We start from the raw sequence: 23,074 nt of genomic DNA, 5'->3' as shown, positions 1-23,074 counted from the left end.
GGAAATGAAGTTATTTTCAAACTTCCTTGGATAAGTAGCTTCACTTCAAACAGCTTTGGCTAAATTAGGCAAGACTCAAAAACTGTAAGGTAACATCCTTTCCCAGAAAACAGGCCTGGACAATCTGTGTGCCGCTCCGCAGAGACGATGTGCTTGGCTTCACAGCTCAGGCACTGAGTTGGAGAGACACTATGAACTCCACAGAGAGCGATGAGCTCACCAACCCTAAGGAAGGGAAAAGGCATTCGAAAATCAGCCACCTCCTTCCATCTGGCACAGGGCAGTCGATGAGTTGTGGCTTCGACTGGCTCCCATGCAACTGAAACCAGCCACGGCACATCACTTCCCAGACTGGACCAAGCTTACCAAAATCGTTAATGTTCACTTAAATGTAGCCTGTGGGTCATTAATAGGTATCATTTCATGCAGAAACCCCAGCAATAAGAATAGGAAAGGTAAAGGTAATCCCAAATTGAGTTGCAGTAACTGGACATATCCTTGCAAATTAGTCAAAATCTGGCAAAACCACAAAGAAGTTTACATTTGCTGGGTATTACCCATATGGAGGTCATTAATACCTCCAGAACATAGGTTAAACCACAAACTCAAGAGAAAAATCTGAGGAAAAGGAGTTGTTTAATGACATGTGGCAATATAAGCAAATTTTTGTGTGTGTATTTTTAGTAGAAACGGGGTTTTGCTGTGTCGGCCAGGCTGGTCTTGAACTCCTGGCCTCAAGTGATCTGCCTTGCTCCTACAAAGTGCTGGGATTACAGGCGTGAGCCACCACGCCTGGCCTCAATTATACTTTTTAATAGAACCACTGAGCTCTCCATGAAAGAGACCCCTTAAAAAAACGGAATCGGAATACTTTGTGCTTGGAAAAGCAGCCGACTGAGTACAGCCCAGTGACCTAAGGGTGGAGACTTCACTGGCGGGGTCTCTACTGCCATCTAGTGTCTCTTTTTAAAAGAACCATGGCAAGGGCCTCATGAAACACTACATCTATTGTTATGCAAAGATACCAAAACTGTCACTGAAAATCCATATAAATACAGCCAAGAAAGACACACATTCGTGCAGGGGCCACTAGCAAGCCTATACACCAGCTATCACACATGCACAAGCTGCAGTTTCAGACTCTAATCAGCAACCTCTGAGAGCAGCTGCAGGGCACCCCAGCCCACCTCCCAGTCAGGTTATTTAAATAGGAAGCCAGTCATCCAGTGATCTCCACAAGACAGTGTTAGGTGGAAAAAGTGCACATAATATAGTATACGCACAAAGAAACGAAGGATACTATGATTGTGTGTGCATGCATGTGTGAGTGTATCTGCTTACACTAAAAATGTCACACATACAAAAAAAACAAAACTAGCCAGGCTCAGTGGCATACATCGACAGTCCCAGCTACTTGAGAGAAAGATAAGAAGATCTCGCTCAGGAGATCCTCTTACAAAACAAAACAAAACAAAACAAAACAAAACAAAACAAAAAATCAAACTTTTGCCAGGCACAATGGCTCATGCCGGTAATTCTAGTACTTTAGGAGGCCAAGGCAGTAGGATCACTTGAGGTCAGGAGTTTGAGACCAGCATGGGCAACAGAGAGACCCTCTCTGTATTTAAAAAAAAAAAAAAAAAACACGAACAATTAAAAAAATCAGGCCGGGTGCAGTAGTTTACGCCTATAATCCCAGCACTTTGGGAGGCTGAGGCGGGTGGATCACGAGGTCAGGAGTTTGAGACCAGCCTGACCAATATAGTGAAACCCCGTCTCTACTAAAAATACAAAAATTAGCCAGGCATGGTGGCGGCACCTGTAATCCCAGCTATTCAGGAGCCTGAGGCAGGAGAATCACTTGAACTGGGAGGTGGAGGTTGAAGTGAGTGGAGATCGCGCCACTGCACTCCAGCCTGAGCAACAGAGTAAAACTCTGTCTCAAAACTAAAAAAAAAAAAAAAAAAAAAAATCAAACTTCAGGAAGTCCAACTAAAAAGATTTTAAGCTGAGCATGGTGGCTCACACTTGTAATCCCAGAATTTTGGTAGGCTGAGGCAAGTGGACTGTGTGAGCCCAAGAGTTCCAAATCAGCCTGGGCAACATGGCGAGATCTGTCTCCACACACAAACTATATATATATATGCGCATACATACACACACACACACACACACACACACACACACACATGTCAGGCGTGGTGGTGCACGCTTGTAGTCCCAGATACTTGGGAGGCTGAGGCAGGAGGATTGCTTGAGCCCAGGAGGGCTGCAATTGGGGCTGCACTGAGCCGTGATGGGACTACTACACTCCAGCCTGGGCAACAGAGTGAGACGCTGTCTCAAAAAGAAAACAGGTTTTAAATTCTAGGGACAACCTCTAGAGGAAAGCAGGGTAAAGGGAAATGAATAAGCCTTGTTTGTAAATATGACTTTGGAAATGTGCACATTTTTTTTCTTTTTCAACTTTTAAAAATACTTCTGGCTGGGCACAGTGGCTCATACCTGTAATCCCAACACTTCAGGAGGCCAAGATGTGAAGATCACTTGAGACCAGTAGTTCAAGACCAACCTGGGCAATATAGTGAGACCCTGACTCTACCAAAAATTTAAAAATTGGCTTGCATGGTGGCATGCACCTGTAGTCCCAGCTACTCAGAAGTCTGAGGCAGGAAGATCGCTTGAGCCCAGGAGGTCAAGGCTGCAGTAAGCCATGATTGCACAACTGCACTCCAGTCTGGGCAACAGAGCAAGACTCATCTCTAAAAAATAAATAAATAAAAATTAAAAATTTCTAACATAACAGCTAATGTAAAGAATTTTATAATGAATACTCATATACCCATCACTAGATTCAGCATGAACATTTCCTATGCACTATCTGTCCCTCTAGTCACCCATCAATCCATTTTTCTATCGGATTTCAAGTAAATTACAGACATAAATGTACTTCTCCCTAAATAGTACAGCATGCGTATCACTAACTAGCATTCAATATCTGTTTAGTTTTTACTTTTGCAATAAAATGTATGTAAAACACACTATATAAATATTATACATAATTACAAAACAAATTAAAATTTATATAAATATACACACATAGCCCAGTTCCTAAAAACTGGAAATACAATGTGTAAGTGGTTGGTGGCATAATCATACTGAGAGGGCCTTCCAAGCACAGTGACTAGCTGTGTACACACCCTACAGATACACCCTCAGGACACTTCTTTCTCCTCCAAACAAATCTTAAGTTGTTTTCAGTCCTATTTTGGTGGCAGTTTCGCTATTCTGGTGACACTCTGGTGATTCGTGCTGAGGTGTGTCTGTGGCCTTCTCCATGGCCCCTAAGACAGTGACTGCTGCACAGCGGAAGAGACACAGAATGACACAAGGAGGACTGAGCACCTGGACACTACGGAGGCAATGAGCATACCTGGACACAGACAGCAGACGAGATAAAAACACTGGATCAATAGTGGCAAATGTACCGGGTGTGTAAGAAAATATCCTTATCCTTAGTAACTGAAGTAACTATCCAATATACTGAAGGCTTTAGGAGCCACGCTCTCACTCTCCAATAACTCAGAAAATGTTGTGCATATGCACCGGCGTGTGACAGAGGGGGCACAAACAACAGAGAAAACAGGGCAAGGCCTCGCCGAAAGGGCGTCCCCCACAGCCTCCAAACACAGAAACTCAGGAACTTGAATCCCATCATGTTTACCTGAGGTGGTTCATAAATCGCAGCCACTTCAGCCCTGATGCCAAGGGGAATGTCTTTGTGCTCCGTGTACCGTCCATATAAGTACCCGAAATGCTGGTTCCCTGTCTTTCTCCAGAAGTCAAGAAAGCGGTCAGCGACGGTGTGATTCTCAAACATGATATTGTCCACATGCCTGTACTTCTGTAGAGTTAACAAGAGTGGGCTGATGAAAACATGCCATCAAAAATAAATCACTTGTTTTTCTAGCACAAACCATTCATAAGTATATTTTACCTAGTTCTTTAAAAAACAAACCAATAGGGAGTGATGGTGCATGCTTGTGGTGCCAGATACTCAAGAGGCCGAGGCTAGAGGATCACTTGAGCCCAGGAGTTCAAGTCCAGCCTGGACGACAGAATGAGACGCCTGTATCTTAAAAAATAATCATCTGGGCCGGGTGCAGTGGCTCACACCTGTAATCCCAGCACTTTGGGAGGCCGAGACGGGTGGATCACGAGGTCAGGAGATCAAGACCATCCTGACTAACACAATGAAACCCCATCTCTACTAAAAATACAAAAAATTAGCCAGGCGTGGTGGCAGGCGCCTGTAGTACCAGCTACTGGGGAGGCTGAGGCAGGATAACGGCGTGAACCTGGGAGGCGGAGCTTGCAATGAGCCAAGATGGCAGCACTGCACTCCAGGCGACACCAAGACACCATCTCAAAAAATAAAAAAATAAAAAAAAAATCTGCTATTCTATTCAAAAAAATAAAAACAATAAACATTACTAAAGAAAAAAACCAGTCAGGTGTGGTGGTTTATGCCTGTAATGCCAGCACTTTGGGAGACCGAGGCAGGCAGATCTCTTAAGGCCAGGAGTTAAATCTCAAAAATTATTCAACACAGTGAAACCCTGTCTCTACTAAAAACACAAAAATCGGCCAGGTGTGGTGGCTCATGCCTGTAGTCCCAGCTACTCGGGAGGCTGAGGCAATAGAATCGCTTGCACCTGGGAGGCAGAGGTTGCAGTAAGCTGAGATTGCACCGACTGCAATTCAGCCTGGGCTACAGAGTGAGACTCGGTCTCAAAAAAACAAAAAAACAAAACAAAACAAAAATGCTCTGCCCTTTAGACCACTTCAGAGTCCAGTGGCAGGGTGGGGCAGAGAGGTATAGGAGGGTGGAGATGGCTTTCATCTATCAATAAATTTAAAATAATTCCATTGTGATTTAACCTAAAATACAGGTTTTCACAATCTCTAGGGCAAAAAACAAACAAGTTTTCTTTTTTCTTTTTTTTTTTGAGACAGAGTCTCGCTCTGTCACCCAGGCTGGAGTGCAATGGCATGATTTCAGCTCACTGCAACCTCCACCTCCCAGGCTCAAGTGATTCTCCTGCCTCAGCCTCCTGAGCAACTGGGACAACAGGCGCCTGCCACCACGCCCGGTTAATTTTTGTATTTTTAGTAGAGATGGGGTTTCACCATGTTGGCCAGGCTGCTCTCGAACTCCTGACCTCAGGTGATCCACCCGCCTCAGCCTCCCAAAGTGCTGGGATTACAGGTGTGAGCCACCATGCCCGGCCAAAATAAAGTAGTTTTCAAGAAGAAAAAAGAAATGGAGAACACAGGAGATTTCCAAAAAAGTCAAGGAGGCCACGGAATTCTCTCTAAGGAGCCGTTTTCTCCAAGGGCACAGTGGCAGCAGGAAGGCGAGGCAGCCTACTCTCAGAGGCGGGACAACGAAAGCAGAACATCCAGAAAGGCTGAACGCCCCCTCCTTCCTGAGCCACATTCTCTCCTTAAGCCAGCCTGGACGGGTGCTCAGAGCTGGTCCAAGGGGTGCCCCTTTACCAACCTTCAGAGCCAGTTTCCTCACAACCACTGAGGATTTTAAATAATCACCAGGAACATTCTGCCTCCATATGAGCCAGCAAAAAAGAGAACTGAGGGCTCACACTCCATACCTCCAAGAGCAAGAAGTCTTAAAAATGACATATTCAGTGTACCCCTTCCACAAAAGGGTCATTCAATCCATCAAACAGTACTGAAAATCCGCCACGCAGATGCTGATGGCATTCCACTCCAAGGGGCTCTTCTGGAAATACTCATTTCTCAGCCATGAAAACAAATCTAGACAGACAGGGAACATCTCACCTGTCTGTTCAGCGTGATGGCGCTCGGCTGGCACTTAGTACAGATGCCGTTCGGCCACGGGAGGTGCCCCTCGCACCCTGACTTAATCTTGCAGCTGATGTTCTCCAGGGCAACAAATTTCCCCCTACGTAGAAGAGAAGCAACTTACTTAAACATCACATTGGTGAGAAGTTGAGCAAGAGGCTGGAAGCTACATGTTAAGTATCTTACACCTCCTGAATAGCATCTCAGGAGCTAAGCACGTGGCAGCAGCAGGGAAGATGTGCTAAGGATGTTTCTAATGGAAGCTCTACCTGCAGTTCCAGCACATTCCGAATCCTAGCTTGTCCCACACACTTCAACCATACAGAAACACACAACTACTTTCCTACCAAACTGTGGTGTTTTTTTTTACTATCTATCACTAACATGCAAGAAAGTTTGCAAGAATACTGCAGAATATCTATTGATGTCACCTGTGCCACTGAGCGGACATGAGGCTGGTACAGGTTTCATTAAATTATCAGCAACGTTGACATTAGCCCAGTACTCAGATATCTGTAAAAATTTCTTATTCATGGGAAAAATCTGATTAGGATATATAATTAAGGCATCTTCACTGCTTTAAGCTAAAATAAAAACTACTGTTGAAAATTGTCAATGAGAAAGTCCTGGACCCTACTCTGAACTTTTTCTTTTTCTCCAGCTTTACTGAAACATAAATGACCAAAAAAAAAAAAAATCTGTATCTTTAAGGTGGACGTCAGGTTTCGTTTTTCAGATAAAAACTATATACTTACAGTGTAAGAAATGATATTCTGAAACATGTCCACACTGCGGAATGGCTAAATTAAGCTAATTAACATATGCATTACCTCACATACTGATCATTTTTTGTGGTGAGCCATTTTTGGTATCACAGCATCTAGGAAGAAATGACTCGTCAACAAATCTGCATGTTCATGGCAGCCACAAGCACGCCCCCACTGGAAACCGTGCTCCTTGACCTAGACTGACAAAAGGCTGACCAAGTCTCTTTCACTACAATCAATCTGCACCCGCTCCTTAGTCCAGAGAGTTCCACAGCTTTCCCCACGGACAAGCAATAGTGGGCTTCTAGTAGGTTTCTTCTTCTGGTCTAACATTTTTAAAAAGTCATTTTAGGATGTCAGCGGGTTGTCAGACAAAAGCTACAATCAGGCGAACATGACATCCTTCACAAAATGTTGCTGACTTCAGTTCAGCCACCATCTCCTCTTGTCGCACTGACAGGAATTACAAAATAATAGCTGAAGCCTGTTACTTTCTGGTAGGGTGTACAGAGAGCCAACAGGAGAAGGTCGTACAGGCAAGGACTTGCCATGGCTTAAAAGAAATCAAAATGATAAGTTCACCCCTCTCTGGCCACTGCTACCACCTGTGCCTACCTGGCTGAGCCTGCGGGCAACTACTGTGGTACCCTGAGGACAAGTGGCTGCAGCCCCTGCTGTGGCTGAAAACCAAGCTGACTCAGAGGCCGGACTCTAGGGAAAGGATTGCCAGGCACTGAAGTGGGGGAGCTGAGATTATCACAGGGTAGTTGTTTTTCTGAAAAGCAGAGAATGAACTCAGACCACAGATACAACAGGCCACCATCACAGATGCTATCTTGCCAGGGCGGCGTGTGTGGGAACAGCCTCTGTCCGACACTGCACTGTGGCTACGCAACCAGGTGCCTGCACAGTCACTGCCTTGCTAGCTCCCTTCTAGAACCAGGTTGGCCAGGCGAGGTGGCTCACACCTGTAATCCAGCACTTTGGGGAAACCAAGGCAGGAGGATCACTTGAGCCAAGGAGTTCCAGACCAGCCTGGGCAACATAGTGAGACCCCACCTCTTAAAAACATATATGTGGGGCCAGGCGCGGTGGCTCACGTCTGTAATCCCAGCACTGTGGGAGGTCGAGGTGGGCGGATCATGAGGTCAGGAGATCTACACCATCCTGGCTAACACAGTGAAACCCCGCCTCTACTAAAAATACAAAAAATTAGCTGGGCATGGTGGTAGGCACCTGTAGTCCCAGCTACTCGGGAGGCTAAGGCAGGAGAATGGCGTGAACCCGGGAGGCGGAGCTTGCAGTGAGCCAAGATTGCACCACTGCACTCCAGCCTGGGCGACAGAGCCAGACTCTGTCTCAAAAAAAAAAAACAAAAAACAAAAAACAAAAAAAAAACCATATATGTGCACATAAAAAATAAATAAATATAGAACCAGGGTAACATTCAAAGGCGTGTGGCCCCTTCTCATCTTTACTTCTCTCATTCACACATTCAGTGGCTATAAGCAACAACTGCCAGATACACAAAAAGGAATTTATGCACAACCAGGTTATAGCAAGCTGCTTACTTGTCAGCCCCTCCAGTCAGCTTCCGGATGTAGGCATGGAAGGACATGTGCTTCACAGGAGGCTCGAGATGGTTTAGATAGTCCTCATCGAATGGCTGCCAAGACACAGAGTAAGCAAGTGCAGTCACACCTGCCGGGTGCTCCAGGCGCTGAGCCTCCGCCGTGCACAGAGGCCAGGAAGCATGGCCTCGGCAAGTCAAGGCCCACAGCCAAAGCAGATACTGGGGTCTCCCTTACCACTCTAGGTCAGAACCAAGTTTTTCTTTTTTCAATTAATTGATTTTCGCTATTGTTGTTTTTGTGTGTTTTGTTTGTTTGAGACAGAGTCTCACTCTGTCGCCCAGGCTGGAGTACAATGGCACAGCGGCACAATCTCTGCTCACTGCAACCTCCACCTCTGGGTTCAAGCGATTCTTCTGCCTCTGCCTCCCAAGTAGCTGGGACTACAGGCACGCGCCACCATGCCTGGCTAATTTTTGTATTTTTAGTAGAGACGGGGTTTCAGCATTTTGGCCAGGCTGGTCTCAAACTCTTGACCTCGTGATCCACCCACCTCAGCCTCCCAGAGTGCTAGGATTACAGGCATGAGCCACTGAGTCCAGCCAATTTAATTGTTTTAGAGATGGGGTCTCACGCTGTTGCCCAGGCTGGAGTGCAGTGGCACAATCAAGGCTCACTGCAGCCTCGGCCTCCCAGCCTCAAGTGATTCTCTTGCCTCAGCTTCCCCAGTAGCTGGGACTACAGGTGTGAACCATCACACTCAGCTAATTTTTTAAATTTTTTGTAGAGACAGGGTATACAAAAAAAGAGTTGCCCAGGCTCAGCAACTCCTAGGTTCAAGTGATCCTCTCACCCCGGCCTCCCAAAGTGTTGGGACTACAGGTGTCAACAGCACATAGCCAGAAGCAAGTTTTTCTTTGTGTGCCAGTTATCTTTTCAAGATTAAAATGAATCTCTATTAAAAACAAAACGTTCTAAGTCAAATGAGTTTCAGGAAAATTCTGCAAAAAGAAATGCCACAAGAATGCAAGAGATGCCTCATGAAGAAAATCAGGTTGGCCTTCCCGCTGTAAATCCAGCATTAACAGCTCCAGTCAGCATTATTATGGTAACTCTCAATCTCACCAGGACAAACCAGTACAAGAGATGTGAGATTCAAGGCAAAGTAAATCAAAACAATGATAAGCACGGAAGCCGACAGACTCAGCTTTGTGTCAGATCTGAAAAGGATTGTCCAGGGAGCCTGCTGTAAATGCTGCCCCTTTATCACAGCCACACAAATGCTTCAGCCATTCATAATCAAGCGAGAAGGTCACTTCCATAAATAAAGGCTCATCCTGTGTGCAGCTTGCACTAGGGGGAATATGAGGCCCAGGGCAATAAATAGATAAGTTCTTTGAACCACTACAACCAAGTGCATGGACTCAGGGAAAGCACTTAAGACAGCTGTCTACCCGCAGCCCCCCACACCGGCCCAGAACTTACTCCGCAGAGACTCTCACCTCTAGAGGGACGCAGTGCACACATTTCCCCAAAGGGCCGTGGCGGCATCTGAGGAGAGTAACAAGGCAGAAAAAGGCAGAGCAGTGAGGATGTCGGTGTTCCGCTGCTGCCATCTCACACGTACGTCCTACTTTAACAGTGTTTCTGTGCCCACATGGAGTTATATTCCAGATGGCACATGGATGAACGTTTATATTTTAATTGTTGTTTTGTTTTGTTTAAAGACAGGCTCTCACTCTATCGCCCAGGCTGGAGTGCAGTGGTGATCATGGCTCACTGCAACCTTGACTTCCTGGGCTCAAGCACTCCCACCTCAGCCTCCCGAGTATCTGGGACTCCAGGTGTGCAGCACCACACCCAGCAGTTTACTATTTATGTTGATATGAATGAGAAAAAACTGACCCGCACATCAAACCTGTGACTTCATGGGGATCGACTGCTTAAAATGACACAAACCAAAGATAAAAGTGAACGAACTCAAAGTCAATTTATGTAGTTTTCTGGCCAAAGGTGGTGGCTCACACCTCTAATCCCAACACTTTGGGAGGCTGAGATGGGTGGATCACCTGAGGTCAGGAGTTAAAGACAAGCCTGGCCAACATGGTGAATCCCCATCTCTACTGAAAATACAAAAATTAGTTGGGTATGGTGGCAAGTGCCTGTAATGCCAGCTACTAGGGAGGCTGAAGCAGGAGAATCACTTGAACCTGGGAGGAGAAGGTTGCAATGAGCTGAGATTGTGCCACTGCACTCCAGCCTGGACAACAACAGTGAAATTCCATCTCAAAAAAACAAATAAAATAGTTTTTTTGGGTTTTTTTTTTTTTTTTTTTTTTTGAGACGGAGTTTTACTCTGTCACCCAGGCTGGAGTGCAGTGGTGCGATCTCAGCTCACTGCAACCTCCACCTCCTGGGTTCAAGTGATTCTCCTATCTCAGCCTCCCAAGTAGCTGGGATTACAGGCACACACCACCACACCTGGCTAATTTTTGTATTTTTAGTGGAGACGGGGTTTCACCATATTGGTCAGGCTGGTCTTGAACTCCTGACCTTAGGTGATCCACCCGCCTCAGCCTCCCAAAGTGCTGGGATTACAGGCATGAACAACTGTGTCCAGCCAAGTCCATTTAAAGTGTTAAATAAATAACAAAGCTGGTACGTAAACATGGCAAAGGGCCTGAGAGCAGTGCATAAATAATCCAAGTTTGGAAAATACCTACTTCATGTGCATTTTGGGAAATAACAGAAAAAAAAAAAATTGTCCCATGGGTTTCTGACATTTTCAGTCACAGAAGCCTTGGGAGCACAACACACACAACGTGAAGGCAGCGGTGGGGTGGTGAGACGCCGGTGGCAGTCCCTCTGGGGCTCCATCAGATCCCTTTCTAAATGGAGTCGGAATTCTTAGATGCATATAGGCTCTGTGTTTCGAAACAGAGGTGGTCTCTGTACTTCCTAATAAATAGGCAGGCTCTACCTGATGACAGGTCAGAATCCACACATACACACACACACACACATGCTCTCTCTCTCAAAAGCTGCTAATGAAGCAATGAAAACAGATCATGCAAGCAAGCCAGCGCCAGGCCCCTGGGAGGAAACACAAATGGAAAAGGCACGCCAGCTAATGGCTATGGCTACAAAGTGGCTCCATGCCAATGGCAGCTGAGCGCCATTTATGGTTCTCTGAGCTAAGACATAAAAGTTGCTAATGCAGCATTTGGAATCCCAGTATCTCAAAGTCAGCACCCCATCACATCTACAGAGTGATGCATTTTGAAAACGACTCCACTGCAGAGACAACCTTCGCTCAGATAAATTTCACATGGCCAAGTGTAAACTCAGATCCTTCTCACTGGTTTATTTAAAAGGAATTGCAAAAAATCTAAAACAAACAAATATATATATATACATAAACACTTCATATAGCCCCAGGTAAGGAGGGAATATTCCAAGGCACAGCATCTTCTGCAAGTGAAATGCTCGCTGCAGGGATGGAGAGCGCACACTAGTGTGGCAGGTCAAAATCATCCAACCACTACGAAATGAGAGACACAGCACGCACCTCGCACGGGTGCACACACAACTACCTGCTCCTTCCTTCTTCCCTCCCCTGCAGCTGCTGACTAACGTCCCACTCTGCACGGAAGTCAGCATCTCCAGAGGACATCACAGTAAAGACTTGGTGTGAGGTCCCCAACTCCCCCAATACCTTTCCAGTCTCTTTGTATACAATGCTTCAAAAGTTTTTATGGGAACATATTTTGAGATTGAAACTGATAAAAAGCTAAAAAACAATAACAACAAAAACTGATAAAAAGCTAACAAGATAACTTGGAAGTAAAGTTTAACCTGAAGATAGTAAAACTTCAGACTTACATTTCTTCATCAGATACTTATTAAAACAGGACATATTATAAATATTTCCCTTTATTCACCCATTAAGATCACCACATGTAGGACCCTGGAATCCCATGGATCACTTACAGCTGTGGGTCTCGGCTTCGGTAAATCTTCCCATCCTGTTTGCTGAGGTACTGATCAATCTCATCCTCCACCACGTTGGGAGCGCCAAAGACCTTGAAGCCCGGTGGAGCTGACGTCTCCATTTCAGATGAGGGCCCAGCAAGGCTCGAGGGAAACAGGAACAACAAATCGCCATGCCTGTTCAAATGACAAACAGAGGCCGATGCCTTCCCTTACCACCTGAGCTTCATGGAAGCCCAACTCGGATATCTGCAAAAAGCAAATGTCAACAACCACCCCTGTAGGCCTAAACAATGAGGTTTCTAATTTTAAGACCAGAATTCTCTTCTAACATCTCCCCTATGTTTCTTGGCATTATAAAGACCAGTATGCAGGTTCTCTGGAATTTAATTTCTCTTACAATTTTACCTTAAAGTCTGTGAAGCCTCCATACACCTAAATGATTTTGCATGCACACACAGCCACAATGGACCTGCTGGGCTTCAGGGCCTCTCCTCCCACCTCTCACCCTCTGCTTGGCCCCCACCTCCCTCAGCCATTCCTCTGGCCTCTGGGAGGCTCCCTCCTCCCCCAACACTGCATGTGCTGGCTGCATGTATCTCCACTGCTTTATTGGCGTTCACATACACACGTAAGCACAGGCACACATGGAAGCTGTCACTACTTTTTTTTTTTTTGAGACGGAGTCTCGCTCTGTCGCCCAGGCTGGAGTGCAGTGGCCGGATCTCAGCTCACTGCAAGCTCCGCCTCCCGGGTTTACGCCATTCTCCTGCCTCAGCCTCCCGAGTGGCTGGGACTACAGGCGCCTGCCACCTCGCCCGGCTAGTTTTTTGTATTTTTTAGTAGAGACGGGGTTTCACCGTGTTAGCCAGGATGGTCTCGATCTCCTGACCTCGTGATCCGCCCGTCTCAGCCTCCCAAAGTGCTGGGATTACAGGCTTGAGCCACCGCGCCCGGCCAACTGTCACTACTTTTAAAAAGTGGGATTGGCCAGGCTCGGTGGCTCATGTCTGTAATCCCAGCACTTTGGGAGGCCAAGGTAGATGGATCACGAGGTCAAGAGATCGAGACCATCCTGACCAACATGGTGAAACCCGTCTCTACTAAAAATACAAAAAAATTAGCTGGGCGTGGTGGCACATGCCTGTAGTCCCAGCTACTCGGGAGGCTGAGGCAGGAGAATGGCATGAACCCAGGAGGTGAAGCTTGCAGTGAGCCGAGATTGCGCCACTGCACTCCAGCCTGGGCGACAGAGCGAGACTCCGTCTCAAAAAAAAAAAAAGGAGAGTAACACACTACCACGCAAGTAAGAGTAAGAGTGGGTAGAGACATAATTAACTGAGAGTTAGACTGGCAAAGACTCACAGACAGAAATTATGAGACAGAATATCAACCTCTATATGGGATATTAAATGAACAACGGAATGGAAGAAGAGGGTTAGTGACAGAGGCTATCCAAAATGACCAGGTGGGATTCTAGGACGTGGAGGCGGCAGACGCCGAAGTCAGTGGCTCTTCCCAAATCTCCCTCCTGCAGACAGCTAGACTGCATGCCAGGTCCCACCGATGCATCTACAGCAATGTGGGGGCAGGGATACAAGTGGGGGCAGACAGATACCAACAGTCAGTCACGAGACCCAAGAGGCAGGCTCCCATGTCTCACAGCCCTGATGGGGAGCACTCAACCACCCAGTGGTCTTCACTGGAGGCCAGTGGGCCAACGTGGCAGCAGAGCAGAAACTAGGAGAAACCAGGAGCAACATGGCACCTGTGAGTGCTTGAAGCCAACAGCCAGATTTAGGGGGAAAAAAATCAGATTATTAATTAATTAATTTATTTATTTATTTATTTATTTTTATTTATTTATTTATTTATTTTTTTGAGGCAGAGTCTCGCTCTGTCGCCCGGACTGGAGTGCAGTGGCCGGATCTCAGCTCACTGCAAGCTCCGCCTCCCGGGTTTGCGCCATTCTCCCGCCTCAGCCTCCGGAGTAGCTGGGACTACAGGCGCCCGCCACCTCGCCCAGCTAGTTTTTGTATTTTTAGTAGAGACGGGGTTTCACTGTGTTAGCCAGGATGGTCTCGATCTCCTGACCTCGTGATCCGCCCGTCTCGGCCTCCCAAAGTGCTGGGATTACAGGCTTGAGCCACCGCGTCCGGCCTATTAATTTATTTATATACTTTTGAGACAGGGTCTTGCTCTGTTGCCCAGCTGCTGTGCAGTGGCACAATCATAGCTCACAATGGTGTCGACAAAGACCCTGTCTCTAAAGAAAAAAAAAGAGGGGGCCGGGTGTGATGGCTCACTCCTGTAATCCCAGCACTTCGGGAGGCTGAGGCCAGCGGATCACCTAAGGCTGGGAGTTCAAGACCAGCCTGACCAACATGGAGAAACCCCATCTCTACTTAAAAATACAAAATTAGGCCGGGTGCGGTGGCTCAAGCCTGTAATCCCAGCACTTTTGGAGGCCGAGATGGGCGCATCATGAGGTCAGGAGATCGAGACCATCCTGGCTAACACGGTGAAACCCCGTCTCTACTAAAAAATACAAAAAACTAGCCGGGCGAGGTGGCGGGCGCCTGTAGTCCCAGCTACTCGGGAGGCTGAGGCAGGAGAATGTCATAAACACGGGAGGCAGAGTTTCCAGTGAGCTGAGATCCGGCCACTGTACTCCAGCCTGGGCGACAGAGCAAGACTCCGTCTCAAAAAAAAAAAAAATACAAAATTAGGCCAGGCGTGGTGGCTCACGCCCAGCACTTTGGGAGGCCGAGGCAGGTGGATCACGAGGTCAGGAGACTGAGACCACCCTGGCTAACACGGTGAGACCCCACCTCTACAAAAAATACAAAAAATTAGCCAGGATGTTGGTGGGCACCTGTAGTCCCAGCTATTCCGGAGGCTGAGGCAGGAGGATGGCGTGAACCCGGGAGGTGCAGCTTGTAGTGAGCCAAGATCGCGCCACTGCGCTCCAGCCTGGGCGACAGAGCAAGACTCCGTCTCAAAAAAAAAAAAAAAAATGAGCCGGGTGTGGTGGAACATGTCTGTAATCCCAGTTACTCAGGAGGCTGAGACAGGAGAATCGCTTGAACCCAGGGGGTGGAGGTTGCAGTGAGCTGAGATCATTCCACTGCACTCCAGCCTGGGCAACAAGAACGAAACTCTTTCTCAAAAAAAAAAAAGAAAGAAAGAAAGAAAGAAAAGAAAAAGAACAAAGGCAGGGAGCCAGGCATGGTGGCTCACGTCTGTAATGCCAACACTTTGGGAGGCTGGGAGGCTGAGGCAGGTGAATCACTTGAGGTCAAGAGATTGAGACCAGCCTGGTCAACATGGTGAAATCCCGTCTCTACTAAAAATATAAAAATTACCTGGGCACGGTGGTGGGCACCTGTAGTCCCAACTACTCAGGAGGCTGAGGCAAGAGAATCGCTCGAACCTGGGAGACAGAGGCTGCAGTGAGCTGGGATCGCACCACTGCACTCCAGCCTGAGCAAGAGTGAGACTGTGTCTCAAAAAAAAAAAAAAAAAAGGTAGGTGTACAGCACCCCATGGTCCTGCTGAGGGAATGGCCTGAGTCTGTCAGGCCTCTGTAAACCACTGTGGATCAGGCAGGAAATCCAGGACACAGAGGGTAATGCTGAAGTGTCTTGTGAACATGAAATCAGCAAGACCTCAGAGTGGGACACCCTACAGGACAAGGGACCAAGTTCCTCAACAGATAAATTTTAAGAAAAGGAAAGAGATAGAAGGCGAACGTGAAGATGACAAGATGTAAGACGTACACATTTCCTTAGGAAGCAAGACTCACTGGCAGGGTCTAGGGACAGACACTTAAGTAATGAAAGAATAAAAAGCTGGGCACAGGGGCTCACGCCTGTAATCCTAGCACTTTGGAAGGCCAAGGCGGGCAGATCATGAGGTCAGGAGTTTGAGACCAGCTTGGCCAACACAGTGAAACCCCATCTCTACGTAAGTAGTCCCAGCTACTCGGGAGGCTGAGGCAGGAGAAATGCCTGAACCTGGGAGGTGGAGGTTGCAGTGAGCTGGGATCACGCCATTGCACTCCAGCCTGGGTGACAGAGCGAGACTCCATCTCAAAAAAAAAAAAAAGAAAGAAAGAAAAAAAGAACAGCAGATACCGTTAGGGAAATTTCTGGAGTGGCTGCCAATGCCTTATCCCCAGACCTGCTTGGTGCTTGCAATGGTGACACATAAGGTTCATCCATCAAGGCATACACTGCCCTCTGAGGTGTTCAGTACGCATTTTGTTTAATAATTACAAAGGGGAGGGAGAAAAAAAGGCCAAGCAACAGGAGAGAAGGAAGGAAGGCAAGAGCAGCGGGACACAAGCATGGTTATGAGCTGAGAGTTCCTCTGGCTGAGACAGAGGGAGTGCACTCACATTCTCTTTACCTTTAGATACGGTTACATGTTCCACATTTAAACTTCAAAAAAAAAAAATTACCAGCCAGATTTGATTTAAAAATGAAAAATGTGCCTGTAATCCCAGCTACTCAGGAGGCTGAGGCAGGAGGATCACTTGAGCCCAGAAGGTCGAGGCTGTAGTGAGTTATGATCGCACAACCGCACTCCAGCCTGGGTGACAGGGCGAGATTCTGTCTCAAGAAAAGGAAAAGGAAAAGGAAGGAAGGAAGGAAGGATTATCAAGATGCAAAACCCTTCAAGAAAGAAAGAAAGAAAAGAGAGTTGGCCGGGAGCGGTGGCTCAAGCCTGTAATCCCAGCACTTTGGGAGGCCGAGACGGGCGGATCACGAGGTCAGGAGATAGAGACCATCCTGGCTAACATGGCAAAACCCTGTCTCTACTAAAAAATACAAAAAACTAGCCGGGTGAGGTGGCAGGCGCCTCTAGTCCCAGCTACTCGGGAGGCTGAAGCAGGAGAATGGCGTAAACCCGGGAGGCGGAGCTTGCAGTGAGCTGAGATCCGGCCACTGCACTCCAGCCTGGGCGACAGAGCAAGACTCCGTCTCCAAAAAAAAAAAAAAAAGAAAAGAAAAGAGAGAGAGAAGAGAAGAGAAAAGAGAAGAGAGAAAAAAGAATTATCAAGATGCAAAACCCTTCACAAGCTCAAAGGAAGGGTCACTCTGGAAATGAACAATAACAAGAGGTTTCATTTCACCTCATCACAGGGGTAGGCAAACAGTAGGTGCCAAATAAATCTTTGTTAAGAACAATAACAAGAGGTTTCATTTCACCTCATCACAGGGGTAGGCAAACAGTAGGTGCCAAATAAATCTTTGTTAAGAACGATTGCATATTGTGTCCCTAGATGTATTAATCTGTGAATCTAAAAGTGACCAAAGTGCAAAACCAGCCTATCATTCTGGCTGGTAAACAGACTCACAGCCAACTGCCAGCAGGTCCCAGGCCCACCACTGAGCCACTGGCCACAGCACATGCAACCTGCAGCATCGAGAGGAAAACTGACCACTCGCTCCCTAAGGACTGAACTGATCTAAGGGATATGTGAGCAAGTGCCCAAACGGTTTCGATGGGCCAGTCAATACTTTCAGCTTTGCAGGCCTCATGGTCTATCACAACTACTCAACTCTGCCCTTGTAACGTGAAAACTGGCACCAACAACGCGACCTGGCTGTGTTCCAATAACACTTTACAAAAACAGGCAGCAGCCAGGCTGTGATAAGAGGTCTCTGAGTCCCGAAGGTCCTGAATGACCAACTCTACGGGGTGGCATGGGCCACTGCACTGTCGGCACTCCTACCCAAGCCAGCAGGGCTAACGTGATTTCCCTGCACACAGCTGCGTTCAAAGTCTTTCACTCCAGACAAGCAGCTGAGTATGCAGCTCACTCCATGCCATACATGGACAGAGACAATAACTTTCTCCTCAGTGACACAAACTCCAGAATTCTGCAAAGTCAATTAAAATCTGCTCAATAGTAACGGCAGATTCAGGATAATTACTGAATCCCTGGCAAGCAACACAGTCACATGTATTCTGGTCAGTTGATAAGACCATAATGAGTGGTGTGAAGAGGAAAGAGGATAAAACTGGGCAACCTCGGACAGATCATGGGGACCTCATTTCCCCGCATTCCCTGCTTCCTCCTCAGAGGACACTTACTTGATTTTTAGCAAGTTGAGGGATTTGTTGGAGGAGGCTGTTATCTCTCCGGTCTTGTTTCTATTGATGTAAACTGAGAAGCCATTATTTTGGAAGCCAAACTCCTTTGCAACCTAAAACAAGGCCAAAAGAACAGAAATTTAATAAAATGCTAAATATCACTACACATACCATACACACACCAGACGTTACTAGAAGAGTATTCTCCAAATTTGGAAAGTGCTTATCATTCACCAAATTCCTCTTGCTTTTTTTTTTTTTTGAGACGGAGTCTCGCTCTGTCGCCCAGGCTGGAGTGCAGTGGCCGGATCTCAGCTCACTACAAGCTCCGCCTCCCGGGTTTAGGCCATTCTCCTGCCTCAGCCTCCCGAGTAGCTGGGACTACAGGCGCCCGCCACCTCGCCCGGCTAGTTTTTTATGTTTTTTAGTAGAGACGGGGTTTCACCGTGTTAGCCAGGATGGTCCTCTTGCTATTTTGCTCTTATAAAGAAATTTGTACTGCTCAAAAAGGTGTCAATTAAAACGAATAAAGTGGCCAAAAAAGCAACGGTCCTGTCAATTATGAAACTTTATAACACATTTAAGACTTTGAAGCAAACAAGAGCTATGGCTATCTTTGTTTTGTTTTCAGAGTCTCACTCTGTTGCCCAGGCTAGAGTGCAGTGGCATGATCTTGGCTTACTGCACCTTCACCTCCTGGGTTCCAGTGATTCTCCTGCCTCAGCCTCCCAAGTAGCTGGGATTACAGGCGTCTGCCACCATGCCCGGCTGATTTTTGTATTTTTAGTAGAGACGGGGTTTCGCCATGTTGGCCAGGGTGGTCTCAAACTCCTGACCTCAGGTGATCCACCCGCCTCAGCCTCCCAAAATGCTGGGATTACAGGCATAAGCCACCATGCCTGGCCAGTGGCTATGTTTGAAAAGTTCAATTTCTACTTTTGAAATCAACTGTAAAAACCCAATTCCAGGCCAGGCGCGGTGGTTCACGCCTGTAATCCCAGCAATTTGGGAGGATGAGGTGAGAGGATCATCTGAGGTTAGGAGATCGAGACCAGCCTGACCAACATGGTGAATCCCCATCTTTACTGAAACTGCAAAATTAGCTGGGCGTGGTGGCACATGCCTGTAATCCCAGCTACTTGAGAGGATGAAGCAGGAGAATCACTTGAAGCTGGGAGGTAGAGGTTGCAGGGAGCCGAGATCACGCTATTCCACTCCAGCTTGGGCAACAAGAGCAAAACTCAAGCTGGGTGTGGAGGCTCACGCCTGTAATCTCAGCACTATGGGAGGCCAAGGCGGGTAGATCACGAGGCCAGGAGTTTGAGACAAGTCGGTCAACATAGTGAAACCGTCTCTACCAAAAATACAAAAATTAGCCAGGCATGGTGGCACGCACCTGTAATCCCAGCTACCCAGGAGGTTGAGGCAGAACTGCTTGAACCCAGAAGGTGGAGGCTATAGTAAGCCAAGATCACGCCACTGCACTTCAGCCTGGGCAACAGAGCAAGACTTTGTTTCTCAAAAAAAAAAAAAAAAAAAAAAGGGCCGGGAACGGTGGTTCACACCTGAAATCCCAGCACTTTGGGAGGCCGAGGCGGGTGGATCACGAGGTCAAGCGATTGAGACCATCCTGGCTAATACGGTGAAACCCCGTCTCTACTAAAAATACAAAAAAAAAAAAAATTAGCCAGGCATGCTGGCAGGCGCCTGTGGTCCCAGCTACTCGGGAGGCTGAGGCAGAAGAATGGCGTGAACCTGGGAGGCAGAGCTTGTAATGAGCCGAGATCGCGCCACTGCACTCCAGCCTGGGTGACAGAGTGAGACTCCGCCTCAAAAAAAAAGCAAAACTCTGTCTCAAAAAAAAAATACTCGCCCGGGCACGGTGGCGCAAGCCTGTAATCCCAGCACTTTGGGAGGCCGAGACGGGCGGATCATGAGGTCAGGAGATCGAGACCATCCTGGCTAACACGGTGAAACCCCGTCTCTACTAAAAAGTATGAAAAACTAGCTGGGCGAGGTGGCGGGCGCCTGCAGTCCCAGCTACTCAGGAGGCTGAGGCAGGAGAATGGCATAAATCCGGGACGCGGAGTTTGCAGTGAGCCGAGATCGCGCCACTGCACTCCAGCCTGGGCGACAGAGCGAGACTCCGTCTCAAAACAAAAACAAAAACAAACAAACAAAACAAAACTTCAATTCCAATTCTGAAACCTAACACAGAATGATGCCACTAATTCAATCATAAAATGTCCACTGTGCAGGGCTCTTTGCTAGATACTGGGAATATTCACTCATTCCTTCAACAAATATTAAGCAGCTCTATGTGCTCAGCTCCGTTCTGGGTGTTCAGACCACAAAAATGAACTAGAAAAGACAAGGTTTCTGGCCAGGCGTGGTGGCTCTTGTTTGTAATCCCAGCACTTCGGGAGGCCGAAGTGGGCGGATCACCTGAAGTCAGGAGTTCAAAACCAGCCTGAACAACATGGTGAAACCCCATCTCTCCTAAAAATACAAAAATTAGGCAGAGCTTGCAGTGAGCCAAGATCATGCCACTGCACTCCAGGCTGGGTGACAGAGCGAGACTCCATCTCAAAAAAAAAAAAATTAGGCCAGGTGCAGTGACTCACACCTGTAATCCCAGCACTTTCAGAGGCTGAGGCGGGCGGATCACGAGGTCAGGAGATCGAGACCAGCCTGGCCAACTTGAGGAAACCCTGTCTCTACTAAAAGACAAAAATTAGCGGGATGTGGCACCTGTTATCCCAGCTACTCGCAAGGCTGAGGCAAGAGAATCGCTTGAAACCAGAAGGCGGAGGTTGCAGGGAGCCAAGATCGTGCCATTGCACTCCAGCCTGGGCGACGAGAGTGAAACTCTGTCTCAAAAAAAAAAATACAAAAATTAGCCAGGCATGGTGGTGCACGCCTACCTATAGTCCCAGCTAGTCGGTGGGCTGAGAAAGGAGAATCACTCAAACCTGAGAAGCGGAGCTGCAGTGAGCCGAGATCATGCCATTGCACTCCAGTCTGGGCAACAGAACAAGACTCCGTCTCAAAAAAAGAAAAAAAAAAAAAAAAAAAGACAAGGTTCCTGCTGTCAAGCAGTTTACCATCAAATAGGGGAGACACAGTCAACAAAGGTCGAAATAAGCACTATGACAGAAAAGGAAAAGAAACGTCAAATGGGAAGCTAAAGGTCTCTCTGAAGAGGTTCAACTGAGCATGGCCCACCTAGCGGCGGGTAAGCCTGCCACGCACGAGCTGGGAGAAAAGGCCACAGGGAACAGGAGCAAGCACAAAGACCAGGAGGCAGGAAGGGCGTTGGAAACACAGAGGCCAGAGCCCAATAAACAATAAGGAAAATGGAAAGGGATGAGGCTGGTGAGGCAGACAGGGCAGTGGGAAGCCACACAGACTAAAGGCAGGGGGAATCATCATCCACAAAATCCCTGTTTCTCAACACCACACTGAACAGGAAGCTAGAGTTCCAATCCTAGAGACAAGAGAGACAAGCTGAGACAGGGGATGAGATGGGACAGGATGGTGGGGATGAAGGCAAGAGCACACCTTCCAGCAGTGGTCATCGCTAGGCCCTGCTGACAAGTAAGACCAGGGGCAGGAATGCAATGAGAGAAAGGAAGGAGGTCACAGCAAAGCTGAGAATTCCAGATTGAGAAACTATGTGGAAGTAACACCTGTGGGGGAACCATGAAAGGAAAGGCTAAAAAAGGAAGAAGACTAGAGGGAAAATCAGGACCTCCATTTGACATTGAGATTGGAGGTGACAACCAGACACACTCCAGTGAAGCCATCCAGCAGGCAGGTATGCATCTGTGTCTGAGTCCAGGCAAGGGGCCAGAGCTAGAGCTCTACACTGAGGGGTCATCAGAGTAGACATACCCAAATGAAAGAAACGTTAATCTCGGTAAAGAAACAAATCATAAGAGAACAATCAAATGGAAATTCTAGAACTGAAAAATACAAAAACAAAAATAAATTCAGGGAGAGGGCAGAAGACACAGATAAATAGCTTGTGGTCCCAGCAACTCAGGAGGCTGAGGTGGGAGCACTGCTTGAGCCCAGAAGTTCAAGGCTACAATGAGATATGATCACACCACTGCATTCCAGCCTGAGTGACAGAGTGAGAATCCAACCAACTCTAAAGAGAAAAACAAATGAATCAATAAAAATAACAGCTATGCAATCTGAAGGCAGAGATTTGGAAAACAAAACAAACAGAGCCTTAGGAATCCATGGTACAGCATCAAATGCTCCTCACTAGAAAACATGAGGGCCGGGTGCAGACACTCACGCCTGCAATCCCAGCACTCTGGGAGGCCGAGTTGGGCAGATCACCTGAGCTCAGGAGTTCGAGACCAGCCTGGCCAACATGGTGAAACCCCATCTCTACTAAATATACAAAAATTAGCCAGGTGTGGTGGCGCACCCATGTAATCCCAGCTACTCAGGAGGCTGAGAGAGAAGAATCACTTGAACCTGGGAGGCAGAGGTTGCAGTGAACAGAGATCATGTCACTGTACTCCAGCCTGAGCGACAGAGTGAGACGTCATCTCAAAAAAAAAAAAAAAAAATTGCCAAGCACGGTGGCTCACACCTGTAATCCCAGCACTTTGGGAGACCGAGGCAGGCAGATCACAAGGTCAGGAGACCGAGATCATCCTGGCAAACACTGTGAAACCCCAGCTCTACTAAAAATACAAAAAAATTAGCCGGGCATGGTGGTGGGTGCCTATAGTACCAGCT

At 47.4% G+C, this 23,074-nt stretch overlaps 1 protein-coding gene across 2 annotated transcripts in view; it reads right to left on the bottom strand.

The window, feature by feature from the left end:
• The window catches only part of NPLOC4 (NPL4 homolog, ubiquitin recognition factor), a 78,298-nt gene that overhangs the window by 42,891 nt on the left and 12,333 nt on the right, over positions 1-23,074 (bottom strand). The window contains exons 3-8 of one of the 2 annotated variants that reach the window (XM_010354290.2): positions 18,317-18,429; positions 12,215-12,391; positions 9,727-9,775; positions 8,225-8,319; positions 5,863-5,986; positions 3,725-3,904 (exon numbers count right to left, since the gene is read on the bottom strand). In XM_010354290.2, the coding sequence (XP_010352592.1) occupies positions 3,725-3,904; positions 5,863-5,986; positions 8,225-8,319; positions 9,727-9,775; positions 12,215-12,391; positions 18,317-18,429 (738 nt within the window). The remainder of the gene's footprint in view (positions 1-3,724; positions 3,905-5,862; positions 5,987-8,224; positions 8,320-9,726; positions 9,776-12,214; positions 12,392-18,316; positions 18,430-23,074) is intronic. The other variant, XM_030923140.1, reaches the window with a different exon arrangement.

Source organism: Rhinopithecus roxellana, chromosome 19 (genome assembly GCF_007565055.1).
Source record: "Rhinopithecus roxellana isolate Shanxi Qingling chromosome 19, ASM756505v1, whole genome shotgun sequence".
NCBI classification, from domain to species: domain Eukaryota; kingdom Metazoa; phylum Chordata; class Mammalia; order Primates; family Cercopithecidae; genus Rhinopithecus; species Rhinopithecus roxellana.
The sequence above is the reverse complement of the archived record's forward strand: the minus strand, read 5'-3'. Positions and strand labels throughout refer to the sequence as shown.